The following is a 13,312-nucleotide window of genomic DNA, read 5'->3' on the forward strand; positions in this document are numbered from 1 at the left end:
TGATTCTGCGTTTGCAAGCCGAGTTCAAATCAAAGCTGCATTTTGCAGCTTCCTATTAATGACACGTTTGTGGGTTTCAACAACTTGTACCGGCATCGACATCGAACAATTAGTGTTGAGGACTTGAGGTCATCCAGTTGGATGCTTTGGAAGGTTTGCAATGATAAAGTCTTGAATTGTTTTAGTAAATGAGAGCTTTGGAAACTCACTAACAAAATCCATACCACATAAGTTTTCCACTTTTAATAGGTATTTAGAAATGTTCTTATATGGAAGGAAGAAGAAAAAGTGGAAAAGTGTTTTGAAGTTAGGGATAGACAGAGTGGTCGTTTTGGTAGCCATTGTCTGACCAGTGTAATATTTGGACTCTCAAGGTCTTACTCTAGTTTGGAATCTTAGGAGAAAAATGCTACCTGTAATTTGGACTCTCAAATTGCTTTGAGATGATAGAGGACGATGTTCTTTCGATTCATCCTTAGGAGTGGATACTTTTGGAGTAATGGAGTAACTTTGGCTACCCAAAAGTTTTATTTTTGTTGAATCACTATTTTTCTATTTAGCAATATTAATAATATATTTTTAGTTATCTCAAACAAGTCTATTTGTAAAAATTAGCATAAATAAATTACTTGATTAATAAACTTATTTTTCCTTCCTTAAAAAGAAAAACTTATTTGTCTTATATTGACACCTTTTGTCCCTACAATAAAGATAGAGAAAATATTTTGTTGAGTACGACTCATATATAGACGTTGAAAAGAAGTGGTGGGGAGAGCCGTCACATAACTTTGTTTTATTTTTCTCATAATCTTCCTAAACTTGCAACCTTTAACAAAAAATTTAAATGTTATAAGTACGGAGTTTCCATAGTTGTTTACCAGCAAATAACTTGATCATTTGCAACCTTTAATTATATATAACAATCCTTCTGTTTATCTTGGTTGTTAGTTCCTATAATTTGGCAGAATTAATCGTACGCGTGACAAGTCCACGTGGTCCACGTGGACTGAATGTTTTGTCATGTCACTTGTAATTGACTATTTTTTTATTTATTTTTTGCCTTTCTTTTTAGTCTAAAATCGGTGTGATTATAAACATAGGTAAATACATCGTTAAAGTTTATCACTTACATACAAATACCCTCTTAAATTTAAAACTTATGTAGCAAATACCACCCTCAAATTTAAAACTTATGCGCAAATATCCCGCTCAAATTTAAAATTTATGTGTTAATTATCATCTAAATTGTATTTGTGAGACTTCTTACATTCCATTTAAATTGTCTTTTTTGTAAAGAAATATATTACTTTTAAGGGAAATCCTAGCATGTGTCCTTAAGACACAAGTTAATGAGTCAAAAATAGAAATACTGTGTTATAATCAATGCATATGAATTTAATTTTTTACTTTTTATTAATTGAATGTACAAAATTTAATAGAACAATTATACTTTTAAGTTTTTTAACATGTGCCCTTAAGACATAAGTTAGCATTACACTACTTTAAAACATTTTTTTTTATAACTAATAATTTTCAAAATCCTTTACTACATTAGCTATTGCAGAAAAATGAATACAACATTTTTTTTTAAGGGAAAATAATAGCCTTTTAATTATTTCCCCTTGACCCATTTTCCATTTATGGCCGTAAAACATTTGCAATTCCAATTCAACTTGTCGCGCGATAGATTGGTCTTTCTCTTTCGAACATCTCAATCTCATTCTTTATTTCCTTATAATAATAAATTCCCCAAATCTTTTCTCTCTTTCTTCCTCCACCGCTCCTCCTCAACAACTCCGTCGCCGCCGAACAACCATCTCCGCCGTCCGCGGCCTCCTCCTCCTCCACCCGTCGACATGGCGCAGAAATTCGGAAAATCCACTCGCCGCCCCGGCGCTGCATCCAAGGCTAGGGTTTATGCTGATGTCAACGTTGTTCGTCCTAAGGAATATTGGGATTACGAAACCCTCACCGTTCAGTGGGGGTAATAATCAATTAATAATATTATTTTTTTATTTAATTTTTTAATTGATTTTGTATAGTTTCGGAAAATGAAATTCTAGGGTATTGTTGTTGATTTGTTGATTTTTCAGGGAGCAAGATGATTATGAGGTGGTGAGGAAAGTGGGAAGGGGGAAATACAGTGAGGTGTTTGAAGGTGTTCATTGTACTGATAATGAAAAATGTGTTATTAAGATTCTCAAACCTGTCAAGAAGAAGAAGGTGATTTTATTTGAGTTTTTTGTTTTTTTTTTTTAATTTGATTGATGAATGTTTATGTTATATGTTACAAACTTACAATTTATATGTTACAATTAGAGTTTGATTTAGGCAGAACCTACACTTCTGTGTTACCAGTGTTTGTGTATGTGTTATTGCTTTGTAGATGATAAATCGTTGATAAATGATGATAGGGTGATGTAACAACTGTTGACTGTGTATGCATATATATTGTTACAGTTAGAATTTCACTTATCAAAGTGAATATATTTTGTTTTGTTGTTATTAGTTTGTGGGGGTGCTTGGGGGAAGTTTATTTTCTAGGGTTCAATAAGGATTGGTTGTTGCGTATATAATATTGTAATGTGTAATGTAATCATTCATAAATGGATGTGTGTATAAGTGCATGATTGATAACACTTATCAGTTACATTACATCCCTAGTGAAGGTGGTATCATAATCTGTTTTTTCTGAAATTTCTGGCGAACTCATTGTGTTCTGTCCTTCTAAAGCCTTATGATTATCTGTCCAATTGAGTAGAATGACATCTTTGAAACCAACTCGTTCCTAACATCATGATAACCATCTTCTATCTTTTCAGCTAGCCACCCATTGCAGATTATACACATCATCTTTGCTTGTGTGTTTGCTTATATTTAACATAGATCAGTCGTGCTATCTTTTATGCTAAAGCCTTTTTCTCGTTAGAATGAAATATGCTGAATTTAACATAGATCAGTTCTGTAAATTTAGACAGACTTGAATATTCCATACATTCACCACCATTGAACGACATAAAAAAAAAGTTGAGAGAACTTAGACGACTAGGAGTTGTAGTCTTTATTTTGCTAGAACATAGAGGAAATAACAGAAAAATAGAATCATAGAGAACAGAGAAGGAAAGGCACAAATAGCTGCAAGAAGTTACCTAAGAGAATCAAAGATCATAATAGTTGGGGAAAGAGAGGATAGAGAGAACATAGATAGAGAATGGAGCCCATTCAATTTCAGAGATGGATACTTTGCCAAAAGTGGTGGATGTAAAATCTGTTAGGTTTGCAAAGGTCTTTTGAGTGTTATACTGGTCGTAAGCTCTTGAATTTCATATGCAAAGGTCTTTTGAGTGTTATACTGGTCATAAACTCTTGAATTTCATATATACCTAATTTCACCATGCCATCATGGTAACTTGATGATAAATGGTGTTATTTAGTCTATATAACTGATCCCATCGTATGGGATAAGACTATGTTAGTGAGGTACTTAAACTCCGTGCTTATGTATCTTCATTCTATTCCACTGTTACACTTCAATCTGTGGCAATTTTTTCATTTGAAAATAGAAAATGTCGTGCTGGGACTTTAATTCTTTGTTTTCTATGCTTTTTAATCATTTAAAAACAATTTTTTTTATTATTAAGAGTTAGTTTCTTTGTACTTTTGGATGTCAACACCGTGCAAGTGGCCATAGTGTTATGCTACAGAATAGTAGTTAGCTCCATTTTATCAGAGTCTCTGAGAATATGTATGATACAGTGGCAGAAGGGTGTTCATTTATTTCTTTTTCTAAACTATAATGGTTTCCCTTTCCGATTGTCATATTATATTTAACTCCTCATATTCTTCTGAATATTAATGCAGATCAAGAGGGAAATCAAAATATTACAGAATCTTTGTGGAGGGCCCAATATTGTAAAGTTGCTTGACATTGTTAGAGACCAGCAGTCGAAGACCCCAAGTCTCATATTTGAATATGTCAATAACACTGATTTTAAAGTACTCTATCCTACACTGTCAGACTATGATATAAGATATTATATCTATGAACTTCTGAAGGCAAGTTTGATGCTCTCCTTTTTCTTAACAAGCGACAAGAAAAATGATAAAATTATTGTATTTTTTGTCATTTTTTTCCTTGATCTTGTTGTGCTCAAGATATACTAGATGTTTTATTATTGGGTTGATTGCTTATGTTTTTCGTGTATTTCTCGTTCAATTAAATTTGTAAGTGATGAATATTTGAACCATTTACTGCACATATTTAACAAATACTTCAGTCTTGGACAAACTGTAAATGAACTGTACATTTTGGTTGGTATTTTTGGACCTGGTGGTATCTCAGGAAGGCATATCACATCGTCTTGTCTATGCAATGACAGTTCGAAAACTAGTTACCTTTTCTCTTGAAATTGCTTGTTAGTTTAATAAAGTCTTCTGATCTGGATGGCTTGCATTCTTATTTAGTTTAGCCATTTATGTTTTCTGAGAAATTGTGTTTCAACTTTTATGCATCATACTATGATTGTTCAACTCAGAAGCTTTTATTTCTTAGTTTCGTTGACTTGTTGTTTGGATAAAAAATTCATAATTATCCGGTTATGATTGATCTAAACCAGCTCATTATGTATATGACTCACCATGCCAACTATAAAACAACTTATTAGAAACACAAGTGTGTCATTCAATAAAGACAAACTTCAATTGAAAGTTCTGTTCATTCAAATGTTTACTGTTCCAAACTCTAAAGTTTTGGCTAGTGTTTACTTTGCAAAAAAAACAATGCAGTTACTACTTCACGTCTCGTTATGCGTCCTGTAGGTTTAATTCTTAGCATGTTAGTTATAAAAACTCATATATCCTGGTTAGTGTATGTGTTGTCACTGTTGTGCTGCTTTGTTCAGTTTGTAATGTATAATTTCGTTATATTATTTTACTAATCCTGCCATTTCCACTTTTTTGTGGCTATTGAAAGCGCTAAGTTATTTGAAACTTCTACCAGGCATTGGATTATTGCCATTCGCAAGGGATCATGCATCGGGATGTGAAGCCCCATAATGTAATGATTGACCATGAGCAGCGTAAGCTTCGCCTTATAGATTGGGGGCTTGCAGAGTTCTATCATCCTGGGAAGGAATATAATGTTCGTGTGGCTTCAAGGTACTCTTAATCTTATGTGTCTTTGCTCTTTTTTTATAGGCACTCACAATGCAGGTAGGAGTTAGGACATTGGGTGATACCCACCAGGGGCCCCATGGGTAGGGTGCTTGGCAAGGTGGTGCAGTGCTTTGCTGAGTTTGAACTATGATTTATTAGTTGTCATTACATAATTACTTAGGCAGCATTTTCATACTATTCTATATGGTTTTGATTTCCTTTAATCATTGCAACTATTCCTTCTATCTGCAATTAGGCTTGGTTATACATATACTTGGAATAAACTCATCATTTTAAAACTTTAAGTTTGAAGGTTAAGATTATTGGGGGGAAGGATATAAGGATTGGAGTGATAAGGAAGTCATTGGTTCAACTCCCTCACTAACATAACATAATAACTACCAACATGTTTACGCTAAAAAAAATAAACTACCAACATTTTTCTATTCAAGAAAATGTTTGAAGATCAAGAGATATTTCGTTTCGTTACACACAGATAAAATGATCATTTGTTATGCTGGGAAGTTTTTTGTACAGAGGGGGTTTGAGTCTTTAAAATTCACTATCCAAAATCAACACTGTACGCGGTAAATATTAATAATGGTGGTTTCTCCATAAACATCCTTATGCCATCAGACTACAATGAGCAAATATGGTTTAGTCCATAAAAGGTTGATTGTCATCAGCTTGATGTTTTTTAACAAAAGCAACAAGTTTTTGTTTACGTAGCTGAACTTGTACTCTCTCTCTTACACACTCTCATTGAGTGCAAACACTTTCTTATCTCATTTATACATGTTTTGCTTGTAGATATTTCAAAGGCCCAGAGCTTCTTGTTGATCTTCAAGACTATGATTACTCTCTTGATTTGTGGAGTCTTGGTTGTATGTTTGCCGGGATGGTAAGCAACAGATTTTCCTTATAATGCAATGTTTTTATTGTTTAGTATTTAGGCATGGTTCTTCCATTGTAGAGTTAAACCTTAGAATCTTCAACTACAGCATGACAGATCAATTTGTACTTTTAAAGCTGCGTGGTCACTTACCTGTGTGTGTGTTGTTACAGATATTCCGGAAGGAGCCGTTCTTTTATGGTCACGATAACTATGATCAACTGGTCAAGATAGCCAGGGTAAGTGTAGTATGTGAAGTGGTTGCATCTGCGCCAGATCGTTGAGTTATGTGTGTTTGGGAGATAATTCAATACTGCGCCACATTGGGAACTTGATTATGTTGCAAGTGTATACTGCTCAAGTATCTTGTGTCCTTTTCTATATTGTTGGCTTTTCCTCTTCAATGATTTCTGTGTAAGAGTTTGCCCAGTTGGTGGTCCTGTAAAAAAAAAAGGCTCTTTGTAAAGAAATCAAATATTTTTGTTGGCTTTTGAGAACACACGCCTTATTCTTCTGCTGGGTTTTAGAAAGATGTTGCCTGGGAGACCACACAGCTTACTTATTTTTATTTATTTGTTTGATACTCTCCGTGACTGTGAAAGCAGCAATCTGAACTCAGTTGACTCAACAGCAAAAATGTTTGCTTAGTTTTAGAAGCAACTTAGGACGTTAAAGAGAGAGAGATGGATTTTTTTTGATTGATAATGTTTCTCTTCCTTCATGCAATAGGTACTTGGGACGGATGAATTGAATGCATATTTGAATAAGTATCGCATTGAGTTGGACCCACATTTTGCAGCACTTATTGGGAGGTTTGTTCCGTGCTTTCATAATTTTGGATATGTTGCGTTTTTTTAATTAAAACTACTATTATTATTTCAACTAACATGATACTCCCAATATTGTATTTGTAACAGGCATAGCAGGAAGCCATGGCAAAGGTTCATTAATGTTGAAAATCAACACTTGACTGTTCCTGAGGTAGTATGCATTATAGTTAACTGATTATGTGCTTTAATTTACTCATTGTCTAAACTTTTATTATTTTTATGAAGGCTGTTGACTTTGTTGACAAGTTACTGCGATACGATCACCAAGAACGGCCCACTGCAAAAGAAGCCATGGTAACAGCCTAATCTTTTAGTATTTTTATTACTGCACTTGGGCTTGATTTGTGTTTGGTCTTCATTTGGGGCCTTCGGGCTTCTTATCTGACATTTGGATTTAGCTGTTGCTCATCATTTTTAACTTAATCCTGCCTTGTTTGGATTTTTCCTCTTTTTAGTAAAAAAACTATTTAGGAATCAGTAAAAATACTGTTTAGGAATCCCTCTTTATTAGATCTTTTCACTGTAAATTGATGGTTGGTTCTAATTATCTAAGCTTCATTCTCTAAGTAATTGTAGTTAGGACTTGAATTTTTTCTTGTTTGTTTTTTTTCTTCTGTGTTTCAAAATGCCGGGCACTAGCTGAGATATAAAAAATAAAAGTATTGAAATAGAAAATGGATTGTTTAACATATTAGGAACTTTAAAGTATAATTTTATATACTACATACACCCTCTCGTCACTATTAGAAGTAAAAAATCACTTTTTAGATTCATTGAATAACCGATGTATCTGGTCTAAAATATTGATCAGATACATGAGATATGCAATGAATCTAAAAAGTGGATTTTTGCTTATAATAGTTACCATATGGGTGTATATTTTATTAGGACATTTAAAAATCTTTAGATTGAAAAAAAAACTGTATATTTATTTTTGTATTTTGCTGATTGTATCTGGTATACTTCCTATGCCCTTCCTTACCATACAAGTGTTTGGTACTCATTTTACAGAATGTTTGGTTAATAAAATCTTAAATGCTATGCAGGCTCATCCATACTTCAATCCAATTAGAAATGCGGAAAGTAGCAGAGCTCGTGCACATTGAGCTGCTGATGCTTGTTGTGAATTGTGATATATGGTGTTCGCTCTTGATTGAAAAATCGGAACTTTTATTTATGGTGGAACTTGCATTTTGGAGATTCTGCCCCTTTCTGTTGTAAAATTCAATTTGATTTGCTCTTGCCCTATTGCCTTTGGTTTCCGATTTTGTTATTTTGGTGGAAATTTCAGGTCTCAGCAATTTCAATATTTGATTGCGTGCTCTACATTTGAAAATGAAATATCGATTCCATTTGAGTTTAAGTTTTGTATCTTCTGTTTTTTCCAAAAAAAATAATACCCAACAAATTTTAGTTTCAGATTCTTAAGTTTTTGTTACAGCATAGTACTTCAAATTTTGAACATGGCAAAATAATCTTTTGTTTTGAAGCATCTCATTTAACTTACTTTAATCGGTAGATGCCGATGGAAATGATGCTGTTATAAATTGAGTTTTGCAGCATGAGAATGTTTTTGAAATTATTCGATGTATCGCCTAGTATATGCATTGTACCACAACAGTTGGCATTCACAAGCTTTTATTGTCAGCTGTTATCTATATAAAAATTAAATGCACTTAACTGAGACATAGTTGGATTTCATTTTTGTGTGGTCCAAAAAGATGTTTGTCCAAGTTAAGGGCATACAGCTGAAGAGGCCGTGCATTGCGTAAAATTCGACCAAAACACCTACTGGAAGCTAGAATCCGATAGACTTACCTATCGGAAGTTACGTTCCGATAGGTTGAGCAATGGAATTAATGGCAGAGGTCAATTGTCTAGATTTTTCTCTCACCATTGATCCTACACTGCGTTATTATTATTGTGGTACCAACATATCAAGATGCATGTATCTGTAATCCCATAACTTAGGGTCGCTAGTGGTTATGCATATCCTTCAATTCTTTATCTCATCTAAACAACCGAAAGTTTGCTGGATAGATGACCGATAGAAATTGAAAAAGGATAGTACAGTTTTTATGCTATGTTACGTATGAAAGTTCAACCATTTTACGCAACTAAATTTATGGCTATACGTTTAAACTCCAATATCTGTTCTTTTTTGTGAATGTGATGCTTATCTTGCTGTTTTTCATCTCTGGCTTAGAATGCATTGTTGGATAATTATTTTTGGACTTGGTAGGAAGTTCCTTTTATTGTGGAACTGGCTGACCTACACTCCGTTATTCATCCCCTCAATAAAGGTCATACAATTGATTGCATGCATTCATATAGATTTCCTTACTCCCACTATATAAATCAGTGACAAATGATGCACATTTTTTTGTAAAACAGCAAGATAAAATCAAACTATGTATATATTAGATGGATGTGTCTCACTCAGCCAAATAGTTGTAGAAGAAAAAGAACAACAATAATTGGAAAAAGCAGGGGTTTGAGCTAAAGAAAAAGAAGTTAGAGGTCCTAGGTTCAAATCGGATAAAAAGTAAAATATTAATCGAATAAACTTAGTATTGACATTTGCCATTAAATTCATTTTTTTAGAAGCGAGTGAAATAATAAATAGTAATGAGTATAAAAAAAAATTCATTGGTGCATAAAAATGAGGTTTTTTTTTTTTTTTTTTTTTTTACTAAAATGACTTGTATTGTGGGAAAGATAGGGTATTTTTTAGGCTTAATTACTCTTTTGGTCCCTTAACTTATTTTTTGGTTTCGTTTTGGTTCCTTAACTATTAAAAGTTTCGTTTCGGTCCCATAACTTATTTTTGGGTTTTCTTTTGGTCCCTTAACTATTAAAAGTTTCGTTTTGGTCCCTTAACTTATTTTTTGGTTTCGTTTTGGTCCCTTAACTTATATTTTGGTTTCATTTTGGTCTCTTAACTCTAATACATTCATCATAGCATAAAGGACCAAAGTGGTTGACGGAGGAAGAGTTAAGGGACCAAAACGAAACCAAAAAGCAAGTTAAAGGACCAAAACGAAACTTTTAATAGTTAAGGGACCAAAACGAAATCAAAAAGTAAGTTAAGGGACCAAAACGAAACTTTTAATAGTTAAGTAACCAAAAAATAAGTTAAGGGACCAAAAGAGTAATTAAGCCTATTTTTTAAGATATTGGGAGGGGATTACATAGTAATTGGTTTTTTTAGAAAATATATAAGGTTTCCCTTCTACCCTCTTGCCTAAATCTCATTGATGTTGATAACTTTTATCCTCGGAATTCTCTCAAATGAAGATAATCTTATTTAAGACACTATTGTACACTATAAATATATATTTTTTTTATCAAAATTTGAATAGTTTGTCATATCGTGAAAGACTAACCATCCCGTTAGATTCAATATTGGTGAAAGTCGATAATTTAATTTGGCTTTATATTAGATGTGTCTCATATAAATTATTGTGTATCAATAAAATTTAGATTGAGATTTGATAAAGTCATAAAAAGAAACAAGAAAGTGGATGGAATAAGTATGCATCTTTTTGGTACTGTCATATCATAATTATTAAAATATGAAAGTGAGCAGACCATAGATGAATATGATAGTGAACATACCACTTTCTACTCACTCTTGGGTTCACTTTCCATGAGAATTTCTATGAGAATCAAAAGATTGAGATCTTATAACTTGATGGATTTTTATTTTGTAATTTTTAAGGAGAATTTTTTTGTATTTTTTAGTTCTGTTTGTTACTGGTATTTTTAAAGTAACATTAAATATAAAAATAATAACATGATATTAAATGATTGGATGTTAAATATCATACAATTATACAAACAAACTCTATAGTACCCTTACCCTGGTGTTAATTTTTTAAATATTAACAATACAACACTTTTCTTAAAAAGAATTATATTTGGCACAACTTCCTTCCTAAGATAAACAAAACTTGATTATGTACTATTATTATTAGCTTTATATTAGGTCTAATTGGTTAGGAAAGAGAGAGCTCGACATTCTAAAGATAAAGATCCCAAACATTAACAGAAAGTGAATAGACCATGGTCTCCAACCCAACTAGACCTATGTGGACCAAGTGTCCTAGCATTTTCAATTTTGTTGGATTCTTGTGCCCTCACCTATAAAATTTCTTCACATATACACATGACTTCAATATTGTTTTCCAGGCACAGCCTCCAAATCGTTGCCGTAAGTATTTGTCTATGGTTAATTAAGTTGTTATTGTCTTCCCACATGACATATCCACTACTTCAAGGGATGTGTCAAACTTTGTTTCATCCACCTAGATTGTCCTGCTACATAATAGTGTAATTATAATTAATGCCACACTCCTTAAGCATAGTTCTACAAATCTAATCATTTGATTAAGAAGGGTTTTCTACTCATCATCTTATATAAGTGGGAGTAATCTCAATTATTGAGGATGTGGAAATGAAGTGCCACATAGTAACTGGAGACAAAATTAAGACATGTGAATCCCGGAATCTTCGTGTTAATGGAACATTTGGCATATAATCCGATTTTATGGAACAAATCGGTGGGGACCATATAACTCACGTAATAAAAATATTCATAATTAGAATCGATCATGTAAAACAAAATAGTGATGAAAAATGTAAAGGATTGTTATTGTTATTGTTATTGTTATGTTACTCCCACGTAGAATTAAATATCAATTTGCAACATGGACGAGCATATGATGGTATACCACTCACCTTTTTATGTCAACTTTTTTAAATGGCGACATTTCGAGTTTAGCCACTAAGTGATGAGAAACTTGGAGAAGAGAAAAGATATACCTAATATTGTAATGTGTAGTCCCACCAAAAATATTAAGAATAATTAACAAAAGTTAGCTGAGATATTGAAGTTTAATTAAAAATATATATTGAAACTTGGATGCATGAGAAAAAGCATGGCTAATTAATTTATTGTGATATGTTACGCACCAATTAATTGATGATCAATTTTGCTTTGTAAGTATGACTAATTTATTAGATATGTTATGCACCAGTTGATATCATTTTGGTTTATTAGTTTAGACGATAATTAAGAGCTTAGGACTAAATCGAATGATGTTAACAGCAGCAAAACCCTTTTATACATGTATTATCATTAAGAAAGATGTTTTTATTATACTATAGAAGTTTAACAAAAAAGACAGGAAATCATGCATGATGGCATAGTACACTAAAAAATAATAATAATCACTTCTCTTTCATGTATAGGTCGGCCAAAATCTAATTAATTAAATGTCATATTTTTATGTATATATTTCCTTTTATTGTATTAATATGTATAACTAGAAATATTATTAATATGTTAAACTAGAAAAAAGTTTAGTGGGAATTTTGTTGCATGCTTGTTAGTGGGTTCAGAATGGATTCTCTGATTTGATTTTTTAGTTAAGCCTCCAAAGTTAGTGTTTAATGGTCTTTTTCTTTCCAAATAATCATTGCATATTCTGTTTTTGGCCTCATACTGTGATTTAATTATGAAATTAAATTAATTAATGTGCAATATGATCAAGACTCGAGAGCACCAATATACCCATGCATGGCATGGGGCCATGCATGTATGTATGTGAATCGATATCATGGATGATGTGACTTATTTATGAATATTTGTGAATATTTAAATCTTTGAAATACAGTTGTGAGTTGTGAATTTTGTTGTTATCCTTGTCTTTTTCTACTTGCGTTGATGAACGTACAAAAAAGGTTACGAACACAACAGGAAAGTAAAACACATACATATGCCTACATAGTTGACTCTACGTCCACACTTCGGTCTTGTCAAATACAGTGATGCTTACATTCGTAGAAGCTCCCTGCTATCATTTATATTGATTATATTTTGTTTCAAAAAATAATTATATTGATTATTTTATGTTTCACATTTTGTTTATTCATTTTGTGCATGCTTCCACACTCGACAGTATTTATTTTAATGGGATAAAAAAAACATTTCAATTGTAATTCTATCTTGTATTTGGTCAAAGTAATGTTCCTATTATACCAATATTATTATTTTGTTAAATTAATATTTAAATTATAGAATAAATAAGCTATCGAAAAGAAGATGCATCTTGTTGATATAGATAGTACCAAACAACTTCTCATACTTGCACAGCTTCAGGATCCTTCTCATTCCAATGTCTTAGAAATGGTGGTTGGGCCTAACACAACCCCACAAAACCAGCTTGTGAGGTGAGGATTGCCCCCACTTATAAACACATTGTCAGGCCATGTCCTATCCGATGTGGGACTCTTAACACAATGTAATTCGGTTTTTGTCTAGAAGTTGTCAAGAGCCGGACCACTCCCCACTCTCGTCAGTCCCGAGCATTACATTCCCACCAAGCGGATGTGTTGCGATATATATATATAGTGAAGATGTCTCAAATCAAGA

The 13,312-nt window shown here is 32.6% G+C and overlaps 1 protein-coding gene across 1 annotated transcript; it reads left to right on the forward strand.

The window, feature by feature from the left end:
* Nucleotides 1-1,623: 1,623 nt before the first annotated feature.
* Nucleotides 1,624-8,295, forward strand: LOC25493524 (casein kinase II subunit alpha). Its single transcript, XM_013602039.3, has 10 exons — nt 1,624-1,984; nt 2,094-2,223; nt 3,862-4,056; nt 5,000-5,157; nt 5,965-6,055; nt 6,220-6,285; nt 6,776-6,858; nt 6,964-7,027; nt 7,102-7,170; nt 7,923-8,295. The coding sequence occupies exons 1-10, from the start codon at nt 1,641-1,643 to the stop codon at nt 7,980-7,982; spliced, it is 1,260 nt and encodes a 419-aa protein (XP_013457493.1). The 5' UTR covers nt 1,624-1,640; the 3' UTR covers nt 7,983-8,295.
* The last annotated feature ends 5,017 nt before the right edge of the window (nt 8,296-13,312 follow it).

The sequence above is a fragment of the Medicago truncatula genome, chromosome 4 (genome assembly GCF_003473485.1).
Source record: "Medicago truncatula cultivar Jemalong A17 chromosome 4, MtrunA17r5.0-ANR, whole genome shotgun sequence".
Lineage (NCBI taxonomy): Eukaryota > Viridiplantae > Streptophyta > Magnoliopsida > Fabales > Fabaceae > Medicago > Medicago truncatula.